This window comes from Phaseolus vulgaris, chromosome 1 (assembly GCF_000499845.2).
Source record: "Phaseolus vulgaris cultivar G19833 chromosome 1, P. vulgaris v2.0, whole genome shotgun sequence".
NCBI classification, from domain to species: Eukaryota; Viridiplantae; Streptophyta; class Magnoliopsida; order Fabales; family Fabaceae; genus Phaseolus; species Phaseolus vulgaris.
Window position 1 is genome coordinate 30,190,549 of NC_023759.2, and position 19,305 is coordinate 30,209,853.

The 19,305-nt window shown below is 33.5% G+C and overlaps 2 protein-coding genes across 2 annotated transcripts; one reads left to right on the top strand and one right to left on the bottom strand.

The window, feature by feature from the left end:
* The first annotated feature begins 5,396 nt into the window (after positions 1-5,396).
* LOC137815846 (secreted RxLR effector protein 161-like) lies at positions 5,397-6,309 on the top strand. The gene is made up of 2 exons (XM_068618957.1): positions 5,397-6,042; positions 6,209-6,309. Exons 1-2 carry the CDS (start codon positions 5,397-5,399, stop codon positions 6,307-6,309), a joined length of 747 nt encoding a protein of 248 aa, XP_068475058.1.
* Positions 6,310-7,675: 1,366 nt separating this feature from the next.
* On the bottom strand, positions 7,676-13,154 carry LOC137813893 (70 kDa peptidyl-prolyl isomerase-like). The gene is made up of 12 exons (XM_068616358.1): positions 12,928-13,154; positions 12,760-12,846; positions 12,317-12,577; positions 12,074-12,151; positions 11,676-11,756; positions 11,385-11,582; positions 10,949-11,035; positions 10,649-10,815; positions 10,132-10,254; positions 9,870-10,016; positions 8,063-8,190; positions 7,676-7,917 (listed from the first exon to the last, which is right to left on the bottom strand). The coding sequence occupies exons 1-12, from the start codon at positions 13,073-13,075 to the stop codon at positions 7,818-7,820; spliced, it is 1,605 nt and encodes a 534-aa protein (XP_068472459.1). The 5' UTR covers positions 13,076-13,154; the 3' UTR covers positions 7,676-7,817.
* Between the last annotated feature and the right edge of the window lie 6,151 nt (positions 13,155-19,305).

Genomic DNA, 19,305 nt, shown 5'->3' on the forward strand with positions numbered 1-19,305 from the left:
TAGATGAAGGTTGTGGATCATAATGTTGGTGTTGCAATACATCAATATCAATTAAATGTAATGGTGTAGAAGAATCAGTAGTAGGAAGACGGGATGATAATACAGTTTCAGAAACTGAAGAAACAATATTACTAACAGATGTAGGCACAATAATATCATTATCAAAAAATAGAAGAAAGTAAATGCTTAAAAATATCATGTCTGTCTAAATTGGTATCTACGTTGTCCTTATAAAAAGGAAAATGATTTTCATAAAAAGTAACATCGCATGTCATGAAAATATTTTTCCGTTTCGTATCAAAAAGAGTAAAACCTTTTACCCCGTCTTTGTAACCGAGAAAAACACATTTTCTGACTCTAGAACTAAGCTTTGTTCTTTGAACACTACTAGTAATAGTGAAAGCCAAACAACCAAAAAAATTTATATCAGATAAATCTGGTATGTCATTATAAACCATTTGATATGGTGATTTATCATGTAAAAGAGGAGCAGGAGTTCTATTAATTAAATGAACAGAATGCTTGACAACATATGAACAAAAACAAATAGGTAAGTGAGACTGAAAAATCAATGCATGAGCAACATTCAAAATATGTTGATGTTTTCACACAACTAGTTTGATGAACAATCTCTTTTTTATTAAATAAATCAGTCATAAGGAACTCAGGGCCATGATCACTTCTTAATACTTTTAAATGAAAGTTTAACTAATTTTCAATCATATTGATGAAATTTTGTAAATGTGTGAGTGTTTGAGCTTTAGTTTTCATTAAACGATTCCATGAATATCAAGTAAAATCATCTACAAGAGTTAAAAAACACTTTTACCCTTCAACATGAAGCAAATCAAAAAATTGAGTTGATTTAGTAGAGCTAGAAGGAAAAGGTAGTCATTTTTTTTTTAGCAAAATGACATGTATCACAAGGATGAACAAAACCTATGGAAATATTTTATTAATATGAAGACAACAAAAATTAACCAATCATGAGACAAATGCTCATTCGAAAATGCCATAGTTTAGCATTATCAATATCTACACAAGATTTATTGATGTTGGCAGTCTTATTAGGAAGGCACGAACTCTCACTATCAAGTCTACTCGTCCCAATTTTTGTTTGTGACACCTGATGGATACTAGAAATCCTTAATTGATAAAGGTTGTGTGATTTCTCAGTTGTACCAATCGCTCTCCATGGTTGAGTTTGAATAATGAAAAAAGAAACAATTTTGATTTGTGGTTAATTTAGAAGCAGAAATCAAATTGACGTGAAATGAAGGTACATATAAAACATCAGTCAAAGTGAGTAAGGGAGATATTTGAACTGTACCAGACTGATTAACACTTAATTGACTTTCGTTAGGTAAAGAGACCAGGACAAGAAAAATACTATGAATGGAGAAGAAAATACTTTTATTGTAGCATATATGATTTATAGCCCATGTGTCTAATACCCAGTGACTAGAAAACTTACTTGATTTGGCTTAAGTGATTTGGGACGTATTGTTATGATTCAAAGCAGGAGTTTGGCAAGATGATTGTTGGATCAAAGCCTTTAAAATGTTGTACGGATCTCAAGAAATTTGAATGTTAGAATTGGGGAGAGTGGCATCTTCTTAATCATTAACGAATGCAATCATATGAACATATTTTGTTGCTCCTTGCTTGAATTTGTAACCTGGTGGGAAACCATGTTTACGATAACATGTATACACAACCCTCAACCTCAAGTTAAGTAGGTGAAGAAGTTTATCCAGTAAAAAACTTGAAAATAACAATATAAGTGATTCCTAATCGATTTATGGTCATGCACAAAAACATTGTATCGACCAATAAGACTTAAGTTGTGCTTAATTGGTTCATTGTCGTGTTCGCTCTCAATGTTTTATCGCTTTCCCTTATTGAAATTACCTTACCGGCTAACATTCAACAATTGCCTTAGTTAAGTAACAACTTACATCTGTCGCAAGATGTTAGACTTTAAGCAAATGTTAGCAAAGTAAGGTTGATACTACCTAATAAGGTCAATCTTGATTGATGTCGCCGGATAACGTTGACATTTTAATGTTATGACCATAGTCAGCTTTTTAATGTTTCGGGCATCCCAGTATCAAAGCTGATCATAGTCAATATTTTAATAATCCAAAGTTGAGTTCGAGATTGATTATAGTGTTTTTTTTTAACAATTCGGTCGAGTTAGGATTGAGGTTGATCATAGTTAATATTTTTTTAACAATTCAATTGAGTTATGATTGAGACTTATCATAGTTAGCATTTTAATAATCTAGTTGAAATAGGATCAAGATTGACCAAAGTCAGTTTTTTAATAATCTAACCACCGAAATTGATATTTTTTTTTTATCAACAATAATAAATTAAATAAAACGGGATAATTCAGGGTATCCCAACCCTTTTAAAAAATACTATTAGACCCTCCTATGCTTTAAACCGAAATTGATCATAATCAACATTTCAATGATCGAACCAGAGTCGAAACCAATCATAATCCGCTTTTTAATGATCCATCCAAATTAGGATTAATGTTACCTAATGAAATTCTTCCCTGTCACCACCACTTCGACCTCCACGACAACTTAAATAACTCTTGCGCCCACATTCATTGTTTAAACAAATAAAAAATATTAGAACATAACGCCTAAAATTATTAATTTTATTTCAATGGAATTAATGTGCCCTTGAAAAATGGGCCTAGATTTTTTTTTTAAAAAATCTGAACAAAAGTACACACGTGAAGCCCAAATCAGCCCTGAAAAACCATGCACTCTCTCACCAAGGCAATCTTTGTTGTTTCTTCCTGAATCTCATAGCTTACGGGGTGACACCCATATTTCTTAAAAAAATAAAAATATCATTTATTCTAATAATATTTTTATTTTAGAATAAATGATAAAAAAAATTTGCATTATAGAATTTGAAAAGTATTTTTTATCTCCAAAAATATCTTTCAAATTTTATAATCTAAAATGTGTTTCTTTAAAAAAAATACATTTTGAATTTAAATTTTGAAATAACTTTCAGATTATTTATTTTAAAATATATTTTTTTAACAAAAATTCAAATTATAGAATATGACTTCTCTAGGTTTAAATAAAAAATGACAATTTCCAGATTCATAATGTATTTTTTTTAAGAATAAAATGACAGGGATGTAAGTGCATTAAGCTAGGGAGGGGCATTAAAAAACAGCCGGTAACGTTTAGATGCAAACAACCGAAAAGCTGAAAAAAATGATGACCCATGCTACAAGAGTAGAACAAGCTGAAATGTAGCAAACAACCCAAAAACAAAAAGAACAGGGAGAACGTAATGAAACAAAAAAACAACATGGTTTGTGGGTGACCGTGAGAGTCTTGGGATGCTTGCTCGAGGAGTTTGGTGGAGAAACCATAGAGCTGTTTTGTTTTTCGGAGACAGTGATGTCGGTGGTGATGATGGAGGAAGCGGAGTCATGTGTTGGTTATTAATTCTGATTTTATTATTATTAATTTTGATTTTATTATCCTTAAACTATTTTATCGTTAAATCAAAATGAATGTGATCAGCTCAACAGTTTTGCAATCTTGTGCAATTACCTTTAATCAGTTTCTACAACCTTTTGTCTTTTCTTATTTCCTTCAATTAGTTCTTACAACTAGTATCAGAGTCATTTTGTTATCATGAATTCTACCCAATTATCAGTCCCTATCCTTGATGGAAAAAATTACAATCGGTGGTGTGTGCAGATGAGAGTTTTGTTTGATTATCATGAGTTATGGGATGTCGTTGAGAGCGGAGTGTCTACATTAGCTGCTAATGCAACTGAGGCGCAACGAGTAGCGCATCATGATCAGAAGAAGAAGGGCAATAAGGCTTTGCATCTCATCCATCAAGGAGCAACAACTGAGGCTTGGACAATTTTGTCAACCAATTATAAAGGTGATGATAAGATCAAAAGGGTGCGTCTTCAAACTCTAAGACGCCAATATGAATTGCTGCAGAAACCACAGAGACTAATGATATTTATATAAACAAAGTTCTTGCCTTGACAAATCAGATGAAGAGCAATGGTGAAACACATTCGGAGCAGGCAAAGGTGGAAAAGATTTTGAGGTCTTTAACTCCCAGATTTGAACATGTTGTTGCCACAATTAAAGAGGCCAATGACATTTCAAAAATGACAGTAAGGTTATTGTATGGTTCCCTAGGAGCGCATGAACAACGGATGAATGACAATAAGATTGAAAAACCAATTGAACAGGCATTACAAGCACAAGTCTCAATTGGTAGATCCTATCATAAACATGGTACTTATTGTAGTAAAAGTCGTGGTGGCCAGAATCATGCAGGTGCTAAGCAAAACAACATTGGTTCCAATCACAATCCAAGTTCAAATAACTCTTGGTGCGGTGAACGTGGACGCGGAGGATGAGGAGGCATTTATAGTAAATCATCAAATGTTGAGTGTTATAATTGCCATAAACGCAGCCATTATGCAAATGAGTGTAGATCAAAACATGATAATCATGTTGTCAATTGTACTCAAGAAGATAGTAATCACAAACAAGAGGAAGACGGAGTCACTCTTGAAGCACCTGCAGTTCAACCTGAAGCTGTAATTCAACCTGAAGTTGCAATTCCAATTGCAACTATGATGGAGCGACCAAGAAGGCAGCAACGACAACCTGTACACCTTCAAGATTGCGAAGTAAATCTTGATGATGAAGTTGATGAAAATGGAGATTTAGTTCACTTTGCTTTTCTTGCAGATTCAGAACCCGTGAGACTTGCAGATGCCATTCAACACCCCCAGATGGAAAGAGGCTATGAATGAAGAATTGATGGCGATTGAAAAAAACAATACATGGCAGCTCACTAATCTTCCAAAATGACACAAAGCAATTGATGTGAAGTGGGTGTACAAAATTAAAGTGAAAGCAAATGGTGAGATTGATAGATACAAGGCAAGGTTGGTGGCAAAGGGATTCGAGCAAAGAGAAGGCTATGATTACAGAGAAATATTTTCTCCTGTAGCTCGAATGGAAATAGTGAGATTAATCATTGCTTTAGTTGCACAAAGGCAATGGAAAATTCACCAAATGGACGTCAAGTTTGCGTTTCTAAATGGCCCACTTGATGAAGAGGTTTATGTAAAGCAGCCGCTGGGTTTCATACAATCTGGAAAAGAGGAGAAGGTGTACAGACTAACTAAGGCTTTATATGGTCTTAAACATTCATCAAGAGCTTGGAACAAAAGGATTGATTCATTTCTTCATGCCATTGGATTCAAAAAATGTGCATCAGATCATGGTCTTTATGTAAAGACAAATGATTATGGAGATTTGCTAATTTTATGTCTTTATGTTGATGATGTGATTTTTACATGAAGTAATCTCAAAATGATTGGTGATTTCAAGCATATCATGATGAAGGAATTTGAGATGACTGATCTCGGTCTTATGTCCTACTTTTTGGGCATTGAAGTCATCCAAGGAGATGATGGAATCTTCATTCATGAGAGGAAATTTGCTGAGTTTTTAAAGAAGTTTAAGATGAAGGATTCAAACTCAGTTAAGACTCCAATTGAAACTGGAATTAAGCTCACGAAGGAAGGTTATGGACAAACTGTAGATGCAACATACTTTAAGCAGATTGTTGGGAGCCTTAGATATCTCACGTGTACTAGACCCGACATATGTTATGTTGTGGGATTGATCAGTCGATACATGGAGTTACCTCGACAAGTTCATTTACAAGTTGTAAAGAGAATTATGCGCTACATCAAAGGTACTACAGCTTTTGGTCTATTTTACTCTTCATCTAAGAAGATTGAGATCGTCAGATACTCAGACAGTGATTGGGGTGGAGATTCATACGAGAGGAAGAGCACTAGTGGTAATTGTTTTATGATCGGAAAGACTGTTTGCTTGTGGTCATCAAAGAAACAGTCAATTGTTGCATTATCTACTTGTGAAGCTGAGTATGTAGCAGCAGCAGCAAGTGCTTGTCAATCAGTTTGGCTTAGCAATATCATGACTCAAATTGGTTTTAATCTAGATGTTCCAATTAAGATTTATGTTGATAATGTCTCTGCAATTAATCTTGCAAAGAATCTGGTTTTTCATCAAAGAAGTAAACACATTGATATTCGATATCACTTCCTGCGAGACCAAGTTGGGAAGAACATGATCAAATTGGAATATTGTATCAGAAGATCAGATTGCAGATATTTTCACTAAGCCATTGAAGATCGATGTTTTCATCAAGTTAAGAGATATTTTGGGTATGAAGGTTGTTCCAAATCAGAATTAAGGGAGGATGTTGGTTATTAATTCTGATTTTATTATTATTAATTCTGATTTTATTACCCTTAAACTATTTTACTGTTATATTGCATTAATTGTCAGTATACATATATGTTAGTATTCCTATTTCATAGCTTCCAGTAATTGTAATTATATATATATATATATATATATATATATATATGTGTGTGTGATTGAGTAAATCAAAATGAATGTGATCAATTCAACAGTTTTGCAATCTTGTGCAATTATCTTCAATCAGTTTCTACAACCTTTTGTTTTCTCTTATTTCCTTCAATTAGTTACTACAACTACAAGAAAAATGTGTGATACATGTGAGTGTGACGAGAATAGGTTTCATTCATATCCCCTCTTTTTCTGTCGTGCTCCCTTTTTATTATTTACCTACTTAGTTTTCTCTTATTCTTTCAATCTTAACTTTATCTAGCCGCTTCTTCTTATTCCAAGTTTAAATGGTCTTCAATTAAAATATTTAGAATTTAAGTCTTAATTAATTGTTTCTTATCTTTAAATATTAATTAATATTATTTAATTTTAAAGATTTGTATTTTTTTTCAATAGATTTCAAATAACACAGTATATATTTCCTTGTTTTTTTTCTAAAATTATGGATAGTTTTATTAAATCTCTCCAACCTATTTTAATAAGATATAGGACTAACTAACCATACAATTAGACATAAAATAAATAGTGAGAATTTTTAATTTTAGAAGGACTAAAATAATCAGGAACTAAAGTTAATTAATACTTCTTATTTCTTTTCAAGCACTAAAAGTACTATTTTAACTTAAAATCTTTAATAATTTTTAAAACAGAGAGACTAAAATAAGTATTATTTAATATTAATAAAATTTTCAAATTAAAAAAAAATAAAATTTTGTCCTAGATTTGAGAAGTTAAGTTTATAGGCAAAAAGATCAGAGAACCAAGAGGGTTACAAGAATGAGTGTATTATGCATTGATCAAAAGAGATTGAGGGAAACAATGCCTTTAAGCTAACTAACCCCCTCAACTTGTTGATTCATCCACGTCTGTTAAAACTATAAATGTCATCCTCACTTTTCTCTAACTATGATGTTTCCAGGTATGCTTTGTCATCATCTATAAACACTATGATATTTCAACAAATTATCAAACATTGCCCTATCCAAATGCAGCACATATATACAATTTTACCTAGTAGCAACTATAGTAGAAGAGAAACCTTCCCTTTCCACACTTTCTTATCACTGCTGTTCCTAAATCCCTTAGTAGTTAGACACATCACTTATTTTGGATGTTAGAGCATTTACAATCAACTACATTTTTTCACCAGTAATGGTAATGACTTGTGCTTTTTAACTAATGCAAAGTTTAAATTCTAATGTTATTTTGAGTATAAAATAAACTCTTTTTAACAGGATAAGATAACGTAGATTTCCAAGAGTAATAATATACTGAACAGAGTTATTTGTACTTCAAAAGGTAGTTTGGAACGCAAATTGGCTTTCTAAACTAGCTCATTCTTGAAACCATTGTGCTGAAGATGCCAGCTTCATATCTACTGTATTCCTTTTGCTTAAGTTTCAGCTCTTTGTACTCAAGTTTAATGTCTCTGATAATAAGCCAGGAGAACAAATAATCATTCATTCATCCAAGAGAAAATAAAAATTATCAAACAAAATATGTTAACTAGTGCTTGTCAAGAGCAGCAGTTGAATAGGGTAGAGCTTGAAAAGGCAATGGATGGTGCTTGGTACCTGTTATTTGGATCAATAGTCAAAGCTCTTTTAATGTCAGCCTCAGCTTTCTCCAAGTCTGATGTTTTCACGTATGCTTGGCTTCTTCTATAAAGAGCCTTGATATTTAAAGGGTCTTGTTCTAGAACCTATGTATTTATGCAAGATAGGATTAGTTTGAAGCATTCAACCTGCTGAAAATTATTGCATAGTTGTAGAGAAAACAACTCCTTTACACTTTCCTTTTGCTCTCTTTTTGTTCATTGTGCATAATAAAGATATTATTTGCATGAGAAATATAATGGAAACACACTCAAACATATTCTTTATTATTAGTTGAACTTTATAAAAAAATATCAAATCAGAATTGAAAATCATTAAACAAAACATGATACCATATAAAATTGTTTTCAATAAATTTCAACTCAACAGAATGCTAGTGTTTTCTTAGCATTTATATGTTTGCATTCAACATAATCAATTGTTTTATGCTTAACTAACCAAGGTGATATAAGAATGTTGGAGATCTTGAGAAAGAATCTAGAAAATTTCTTGACTAGGAGAAAGAAAAGAAAAATCTCAAATTAGGATCAGTCTCAAAAAAATTAAGTTTTATGTTTTAGACAGCTTTTTGTGAATTTGCCTAATGGAAATCATGTTTTTGCCACTCATAAAGGAACCGTGAAAATAAATGATATCTGGTTTTTCTTAAATAATATCATCTTCATATCTAAACTCATATCTACTAGCAGCTACTAGCTTGTTTTCTACTCAAAATCTTGTGTTATTCAGGACATATAGACCAACAAGAAGATTAGTATAGTTGAGGTTAAAGATTTGCTATATACTTTTGATGATCAAGCTACATAATCTTGCTGTATAAAGTCTGTTGTTAAACCACATATGATGTTCAAAACATTGTTTGGATACTAGAATGGGACATTTGTCCGCTAAGAGACTTGATATTATGAAGAAACAATTTCCTTACATATCCACTAGCAAAGATTTAATTTGTAATACTTATCATGCTGCAGAACAAAACAAACTTCCTTTTCCATTAATGATTCTTATGTTGAACAACTTTTGTTCTTATTCATGTAGATATACGAAGTCCATTCTCTAATATTTCTTTGAATGGATATAGATATTTTCTGACCATTGTTGATGATCATGCTCTTTTCACTTGAATTTTTCTTTTGAGGCTTAAATCTGAAACTAAAAATCATATCATCAATTTTGTTGCATATGAATGACTACTTAAATTCTGAAGGCATTGTTCATTAAACTACTTGCGTTCAAACTCTTGAGCAAAATGAAATTGTTGAAAGGAAAATTAATGTTGGGTTGATAAAGTTACTTCCGGTTTCTTCTGCTATGCAGCTTATAGATATCTTAATCAAGGCTCTTCCTCCGTCAACCTTCTCCAATTTGAGTTTCAAGCTGGTAATGTTCAACTTGTATTCCCAGCTTGAGGAGGGATCTCAAAGGAATTAAGTTTTATGTTTTAGACAGTTTTTTGTTTTAAGTCTTTTTATCTTTCTGTTTTGTTTTTCAGATTTTTCTGTTTTGGGAAGTTCTTTTTTACCGTTGGCACTATATAGGAGTGCAAAGTGTTCAACTTTTGTATGTTTTATTTTTTCTGCATAATAGTATACTTGCACCAGTTCTTTTTTTCTCTGCCTTTTCTCTCTTTGCATATCTTTTTTCTTTTGTCTTTGACTTTGACTTCTGCTACGATTCCATTCAATACACAAAAATAGGTGCTGAACGCTCAGCTACTGTTCTTCATACAAAGTTGAATACCATTTTGATGATCAGAGAGTAGTACCTTTGTGCATAGTCTTGAAGCTTCAATGTACTCTCCCAATTTAAGTTTACAGGCAGCATTGTTCAAGTTACAGGATAAACGTAAGGTATTAGAGCGATGCTTCTCATCTTCACTGAATGAGTGATCAAACTCAATGTACTTTACAGCCTACAATATCAATGAAGTTCATTCTGTTATACACCAAATTAAGTGTCATTGAGATCCTTCTATAAAAATACTCACTATAATGAATTAGCATGTAAGTTACAACAAATAACTCAACCTTTTCATATTTCTTAGATGCGTGCATGAAATTTTCAGCTTTGAACAGCAGATTTCCATCATACTTCTTCCTCTCACAAGCTTCTATTTTCTCTTGTGTGTCCATTTTCCAAAATGGTTTTTCCTGTTCACGACAGGATCATTTGAGAATATTATAACACTACATAAATGGCGTTACTGGCTTCTACTTTCAGGTTGTGTTATTCAAAACTAATTACAAGTCAAAGGCTGCACTTGCTACAGCCAGAACAACAGTTGTTCTAATGTTTCCAACTCTTGTCCAACATAATCAAGTTTAAGAACATTGAAAAATGCTTTACCTTGAGATGATTAATCATTATTTTCTTCGTGGTTAGTTGATACATTCAGAAAATCCACAATATATTGGGAAAGGAAAGAGAAAAATGATTGAAGAAAGGAAAAACCTTCACCAAAATGTATGCTTAGAAAACCTCCGGTCATATTTCCCCTCTTAGTTTTAATAAACTAATATTTTGTAACACATAGGAGCCACTAACCTTAACAAAATCAACCAACTCAACTTCATAATAAAGGACTTTATGATTTTCTGTGTTTCCCTGTGAATTATTACAGCCGCACAAGTATTCTGCATCGACGGTTACAAGAGCTTGTTCTGCTTTCTTCATTGTCATTATTGCTCTTTCTAGACCCTCGGGTACTTGTTCTGAAAATGCATAGAGCAAAGCAGTACAAAGATTGAAAGCAGATGATAAAAAAAGAGAACACATGAGGCGAAAGGTTCTTAACATTTTTCATTTAAATATGCATGATCCATGTCATAAACAGTAACTTTTTACCTTCCTGAGTTGTAAACTCAAAAGGTTCTTCCTCTGATCCTTTCCTCTCAATAATCGTATCATCTTCCCCTTTACACAAATATATCACTGCTCGAAGTGTAAACACTAGTTAAGAACCGTAGGAAGCGCATTTGGTTCAATGTTTAGTTGACATTTTCTCTGCTTAGGACAAATTACACTATTCCTCTATAATATCTTGAAATTTCTAATCATACTCTAATTTTTTTAACGCCAAGAATAAACTCTCTTAATTGTTTGAAACACATTACACATCCTTGTTATCCATGTGTACCTGTAAAGAGAGTTATAGCAGGCGTTTAGAGTGTGAAATTTCAAGAAACTACAGAGTTTCAGTGTAATTTCTTCTTTAGTGTATGATTGAGAAAACAATTTCCTCATGGTGTTTTCAATATCATGTTCTTGAGATACAGTTTACCTTTCACTTGGGATCCCTCGTTAGGACGATCAAACCCCTCACCCACTTTCTTAATTTTTTTCATTATCTTCTTGTCTCCTGTGACATCAGTAACAATTTTCCATGATACCAGCTCAAGCTTGATACTAGTTAAATTAGAATCTGGTGGAGGAACACCATCTAGCTCAGTGATCATATTTGAATTTTGACTGTGCCCGTCTGCAAGTTATGTCATGATATTATTACATGGTTCGAATTATGGCAATACATGCATGTTTCATTCGAAATAAAAAATGACTTTAATTAACTTACAAAATAATCTCACTGCTAAGTCTGCCACTTCGCCCTTTCTCATTGTCTTTACTGCTATACTCATAGCAGGACATAGATAGCCTGTTCCAAACACTAATCCTTAAGCATTCCATAGATGGATTAGTTTTTTATGAATTTTTAAGGATAAGTTCTAAATACAACATATTAAGTGTTCTTAGTGTTATTCTCTTATCAAAATTGAAGTTTCACCTGACATAATGTAAACTTTTATTATAGAAATTACTTGGATGAAACTTTAATTTTGATTGGAGAATAGTACTATAAGTTCTCAAAGAACAGCAACCTTAATTTTTTAAACATCTATAAAATTTCTTAGAAGTTATGGATAATACTACTGAAATAAGTGTTGAAAGTATGTTCCAATTTTACTAACGTACCATCACTTACATTAAACTCCACTCCCTGATCAGACTTTGAGACAAGCATCCCATTCTCCAGCCTTGCTTCATATTTCACTGCAAATTTTGATGTGCAATATTAATGATACTTTTTTTAGAGAGTAGCATGTTTAGATTACACTAAATACACTTAAATATATGAATGTTATTACCTAGCATTACTATTATTAGTGTCATTACCTAGCATTTATATAAAATCATTAGTATTGTTAGTGTTATTACCTAGCACCTCATCAGCCTCTCTGGGAGTTGCCCACCCTTCTCCCTCTCTTGTTAGCTTTTTCATGATTCCTCCATCTCCAGTCAAATCCCTTATGGTGCTCCAAGTCAGCATTTCAATGTCATAAATGAGAGTTGCATTTGGAGGAATCAATGGAGGAGACCCTTCTTCCCCATATGCCAAGTTAGGTGGTATTTTGAAGATTGCTCTCTCTCCTTTCTTCATGGTGGCAACTCCTTCATCCCAGCCTTTGATAACTTCACCTGGAAGCAAATGAAAAAACACTTGGTCTAATGACACTTCTTACTCTCTCTACTCATGGATTGAACAGAAATAATAGCTAGCCATACCAATTTCATTTCATTAACCACATTGGGACACATACTGGTTCATAATTTAAGGACCCTTTTTTTCATTTAGCAATTAACACAAATGAAGTGCTTACACTGGCCTAATTTGAAACGAAAGGTGGACCCTTTATCATAACTGGATTCAAGAGATGCTCCATTCTCAACATGTCCTCTGAAATGAACTGAAAGGTTAAAACAAAAGGGTTGTGTTAGAATTCATAGAGATAGTGAAAGAGTTTGAGGGTATTACTATGGTTTCTAACCTTCCACTTCATCTCCAGATAATGGAGTTTGCCAAGTGACTCCTTTTCTGAGAATCCGCTTTGTGAGACCTTCATTTCCAATTTCCTTGAAAGGGAATTCTGAGTCTTCAGTTTTGAGTTGATTTTGATGAGAATTTGCCATTGGCATGACAGAAATAGAAAAAGAGAAGAACTTCAAGTTTCCAAAACAGGATAAGCCGTTATTGGTTTCCCTCCTTTGGAGCTTTCGGTTAAGAGGCTTTTCCTTATCATCATTTTTATTTCACGTTATTTTTTATATAAATAAATTATTATTTTTAAATATATAAAATGTATTTTTCATTTTATAATAAATAATTAAAACTCTAACATAAATTTATTTTTAATTATAAATCTATTGGAATTAACGTTATAGATACATCGAGTACATTCAAAAAAGACAAACTGTTAAAAAAAATCAAATATACAATAATTAAATAGAAAAGATAAGTTAGAATGATTGAAGATATTTTTTTGAATAATTATGGAAATCTAACATTCAAAAAAGTCTCTAATTGCAAATGTGTCGCAATAAGTTGAATATTTTTTTGTCGGCAGCAATAAGTTGAATTTGCTTAATTTATCAGTTTAAATTTTTAATTAAAAATAAAATAAAGAAATAATTTTATTATATTATTTAAATAATACAATACAATAATATAATAATTTAAACCATTAATATTATGAATTAAGTTTCAATTATCAGTTGTGATGAAGTTATTTAGCATATAAATGCAGTAGTTTTCTCCATTAGTAGAAATAGAAATAATAATTAATCAATTAAAACTTTAGAAAATATTTACATAATTAAATATATATTTGATATATATATTAAAAATAACAAAATTGTATTAAAAAAAAACTCACAAGTCCCAACCAGTTTTGAGAAGGAATAGCCTAAAAAAATGGTTTTTATAGTAAAGTGGTGTACTTTTTTTCGAATTTCTCAAAATAAAAAGAAATATTTTTTCTTCTGAAAATGAGTAAATTTTCAATACGGAATACCATTTTACCATAAGAAAACTGTCAACTATATTAGAAATTTTAAATTTTTTTAAAAAAATAATACATGCGATATACAATTTCTATTGAAATGGTATTTAACATATACATTTTTATAATATTATTGTTCTCGCTGGTTGACTCAGCCGTCGTTGACTTCAAAGGCAGATGATGGCTCCTCCTATTTTCTGGTGGTTTCTGCTCTCTCCTTGGGTGGTCGAGAGTAACTCCATTGAAACATAGGGGCTCTACCTGTTGATTGCACTCCGACGATCAAGTCAGTACTGAGCTAAGAAACAGTAAGTATGTAAATCAGTTTCAGTCTTAGAAACGGCGTACCTTTCTGGGGTTCTTACTACCCTTTATATAGGTTGTATCTAGGTCAACTCCTTGTTCCACGAGGATCTTTCCTTAAGTGGAATTAGGGTTACTAAAGAGGCATCCTGTGACGCGTTGCATAGGCTTAGCGCAGCCGCTGCACAGGACTTGCCTCTTCTGGAGTGCATAATCTTAACATTATGGTCGTCAGGGTACCAACTCATGCACCAGCGTTGCGGGGCCATCTGTTCTATGGGTACCCTAAGTATTCACGTGTCATGCATGCAGTCTCTCTTTGGAAACCATAACCCTTACAGGCCTTAGCGCCCCCAAGGGATACTTACTTGTGCTAGACCTGAACGTATTATACTGATGAGAATCAAAAAGATGTTATCAATAGAAGAAATGGACAAGGGTCAAAGCATTGAAAGTTCTTCTTATTAGTCTTTGCAAAAGATGAGGCCCAAGCCCAAAGCCCAAGCCCAAGAAAGCCCAAGTACAAACCATGAGGGGCAAGGCCAAGCATTAAATAAAATAGCATCATTTGAATTACTTTTGTATAGTTGTAAGAGGTATGAATATTAAATAAAGAGTGTGAATAGTTAGGGGGGTGTAGACGCATTTTAGGAGGTGCTGAAAATAGGAAAGGAGTCACACTTACTTCATGACTAAGTGGCACCAATTTGCATTTGAATTTGGAGGAAACTTTGAGTTTAATTTGTGTTTCATTTCAGCCCTCTTCTATTATAAATAGAGAGATTGGGCTCTTGTAAATTTAGAATTGGATAATTGCTATAGAGAAACTCTACTCATTTGGAGAGAGATTTGTGTGAGATTTGAATCTCGTTGCTTGGTCTCATCTTGTGAGCTATTGGAGAGCTTTAAGTGGCGGCTTCCTTCACTCATCTTGGGACTCCATCACCAAGTGGTGTGAGCAACTCCAATTCCCATTCCAGCCGAGCTTCATTCACCTAAGTTTCATTCCTTTCATCTCCATTTGCAATTTCAATCGGTAGTTTAGAATTTCTTTAGTGTTTTTCATCTTTCCACCGAATATTTTGTGTTCCTTGTGTTGTTTCTAATTTCTGTTCGGTGTCTTGCGTTCTTGATTCATTTGTGTTTAGTAATCTTGTTCCATGGATGTTTACAAGGAGATAACACTCTTAATGAGTTTGGATCATCATTTTGGACGGCTATGTCTCCATTGATGATTCCTTAAGCTTCCTTGATTCCATTTCTGTTTTCAACTTGTTGTTTTGTTTCTTGCTTTCCTTCAATTCCGCCAAGTGTTTGTGATAAGGACATGACACTCATTGTTCAATGAGTTTGGCTTCTCTCTTGGATGGCATTATCCTCCATTGAGATGATCTTAAGTCTCCTTAATGTTGTGTGTTTTGTTAAAGTGTCAATCCAGCTCATATCATATACACACCACATGCATGGTCTCCCTCATAACTTAGGTCTTTCTTATGTCTGGATGATAACTCATTATTATCTATGGGGCCCACTTACGTGGCCCAACATCCTGACCAGACCACCGATGTCCGATGTCAGCGTCTGATGTCGATCTCTAACGCCGATTTTCAGGAGATTGATCTTAATCATGATGACCCAATGGTAATAACAGTGGAGATAGCAGAGTACGCAGTTATGAAGACTCTTGTAGATCAATGAAGTTCAGTGGATATTTTGTTTTTGGATACTTTTAGGAAGTTACACTTGAAAGAGGGAGATATGGTGCCCTTTCGAGAACAAATTATTGGCTTCTCGGGTGAAAGGGTGGATACAAAAGGGTATATTGATTTAGTAACAACGTTTGGAAGAGGAAAGGCATCAAAGAAAATCAAAATAAGGTCTTTGGTAGTGGATGCTCGAACATCATATAATGCCTTGTTGGGAAGATCTTCCTTAAACAAGTTGAGAGCTATAGTATCAACGTCGCACTTAGCCATGAAATTCCCAACTGAGAAGGGTGAAATAGCAACCATTTATGTTAATTAGAGAGATGTTCAGGAGTGTTATGCAGCTGGCTTAAAAATGACTTCAAAAACGATAAAGAAGATAGAAGGAATACAGTGGCCATGGTGGATTTGGATCCAAGAATGAATGATGAGAGACTAGAATCGAAAGAAGAAACAACGTCTATTATACTAGGAGAAGATGAGAAACAATGTACATATATAGGTGGAAGTATGCCTGAAGAATTGTTGAGTAAATTGATTGCGGTGTTGCGAAGAAATAAAGATTTGTTTGCATGGAAGGCAACTGACATTCCAGGGATAGATCCTGGTGTAATTTCTCATAAGCTATCTATTTGTCAAGGAGCAAAATCGGTGGCACAAAAACGAAGAAAGTTGGGGGAAGAAAGACGAAAGGCAGCAATTGAAGAAACCGAGAAGTATTGCAAGCTGGTTTCATTCAAGAAGCTCAATATACAACATGGTTAGCCAATGTGGTACTTGTTAAGAAACCAAATGGTAAATGGAGAATGTGCACTAATTACACTTATTTGAATAAAGCATGTCCGAAAGACTCATATCCACTACCAAGTATTGACCGATTAGTTGATGGAGCATCTGGCCAGGAGATGATGAGTTTTCTTGATGCCTATTCGGGGTACAATCAAATACAAATGTATGAACCAGATATCTCTAAGACAACTTTTACAACTGATACGGCTAACTATTGTTACAAAGTTATGCCTTTTGGTTTAAAAAATGTTGGGGCCACATATCAAAGATTGATGGACAAGGTGTTTAGGAAACAAATTGGAAAGAACATTGAAGTTTATGTTGATGACATGATTGTTATGTCATGTGAAGTGCAACAACATGTAAAAGATCTTCAACAAGTTTTTGCATGGATAAGGAAGTATAACATACGCTTGAATCCTGAGAAGTGTGTTTTCGATGTAAGAGGAGGAAATTTTTTAGGTTTTATGCTAACCAACAGAGAAATTGAAGCGAATCCTGAAAAATGTGAAGCAATAATGAAGATGAGAAGTCCAACAAACTTGAAGGAGGTACAAAGACTGGTGGGAAAGTTAAATGCATTAGCAAGATTTTTACCAATCCTAGCCGAGAGAACAAAACCAATAGTAAAATTGTCGAAAAAAGCTGAAACTTTTGAGTCGAATGAACAATATGAGCGAGCATTTTCCCAAATAAAGAGTGTGATAGCCGAACCACCCATTCTGATCAAACCTCTGTTAGCCCAACCTATCATAGTCTACTTAGCAACTTCACACGAAGCTATAGGAGCAGCCATTGATCCAAGAGAACCCAGAGCAAAAACCAATATACTTTGTAAGTAGATCCCTCCAAAATGTCGAAACTAGGTACCCCCTGATTGAAAAAATAGCCTTAACACTTATGTACACAGTAAGATGTCTTCGACCATATTTTCATAATCATCAGGTAATTGTGAGAATTGATTATACAATATCTAAAATTTTAAGAAAACTAGAACTTGCAAGTAGAATGGTAGCATGGTCTGTGGAGCTTTCAGAGTTTGGAATCAAATATGAACCGAGAGGAGCAATTAAGGCGCAATCTCTTGCAGATTTCATTATTCAACTGCCAGCAATAACACAACAGGAGGTATGGACTTTACATGTAGATTGTTCGTCTTATAAGAAGGGAAGCGGAGCAGGGATAGTACTTAAAGGACCAAAAAATTTCCAAGTAGAGATGGCATTGAAACTAGAATTCAAAACTTCCAACAATCAAGCCGAATATGAAGCTTTAATTGCAGGACTACTTTTGGCCAGAGACATAAGAATTGATAATGTCATATGCAAAAGCGATTTTCAGCTCAGTAGGTCATATTCAAGGAGAATATTAGGTAAGAGATCCATTGTTAATGAAATACTATCATAAAGTTCTAAATATTATGCAATGCTTTGGTAAGGTCGAGATAAAATACATACCGAGAGAACTAAACTTAAAGGCAAATTCATTATCCAAGTTGGCAAGTCAATAACGAGAGATTCGACATAATTCAGTCATATAACAAACTCTTAACAATCCTACAGTTGGTTTAGAAGAATGCTTCAATGTTACAACAACAAAAGATTATTGGATCAAAGCATACATACAAGTGATAAAAAATCAAGAACAAGGCATTGAAGTAGATTCTAAAATAGCAAAGAAAGTAGCCAGTTTTGTTCTAATAGGTGATGAGCTATACAAAAGAGGGTTTTCAACACCTTTGTTAAAATGTATTTCACAGGAACAAGCCGAATATGTGACCAAAGAACTTCATGAAGGGATTTGTGGACTACACTGTGGAGCCCGAACAATGGCGACAAAGATTTATCGGGTTGGATACTATTGGCCATCGGTCCGAGAAGATTGCAATCGATATGTCAAGGCATGCAAAAAATGTCAAGAATTTGGAAGTCTTAATCATATACCAGCACAAGAGTTACAAGGAATCATTTCTCCATGGCCATTTGCTAAGTGGGGAATGGATATACTTGGTCCATTTCCACTTGGACAAGGACAAACCAAATTCATGATTGTCATTGTTGATTACTTTACTAAATGGATAGAGCAGAAACTTTGACAAAAATAACTGCCCAGCAAGTTCAAACATTTATGTGGAAAAATATAATTTGTAGATTTGGAATCCCGCACACTATTATAACTGACAATGGCCGACAATTCACTGATAAAAAGTTTATGAAATTCTATGCAAATTTAGGAATTAAGTCCACAACAACTTCAATTGAGCATCCACAAACAAATGGACAGACAGAAGCAGGAAACAAATTTATTCTTGGACAGCTAAAAAGAAGATTAGGAAGTGCGAAAGAATTATGGGCAGAGAAATTACCAGAAATATTACATGCATATAGGTGTACTCCGCAAACTTCAATTGTCGAAACACCATTCAATCTTAGATATGACACTGATGCCATGTTACCAATTGGAATTAATGAGCCAACATTACGAAGACAAATTGAAGACTGAAATATCAACAATGAATGTTTAAGAACAAATTTAGATCTCATTGAAGAACTTAGAGAAAAAGCAAAAA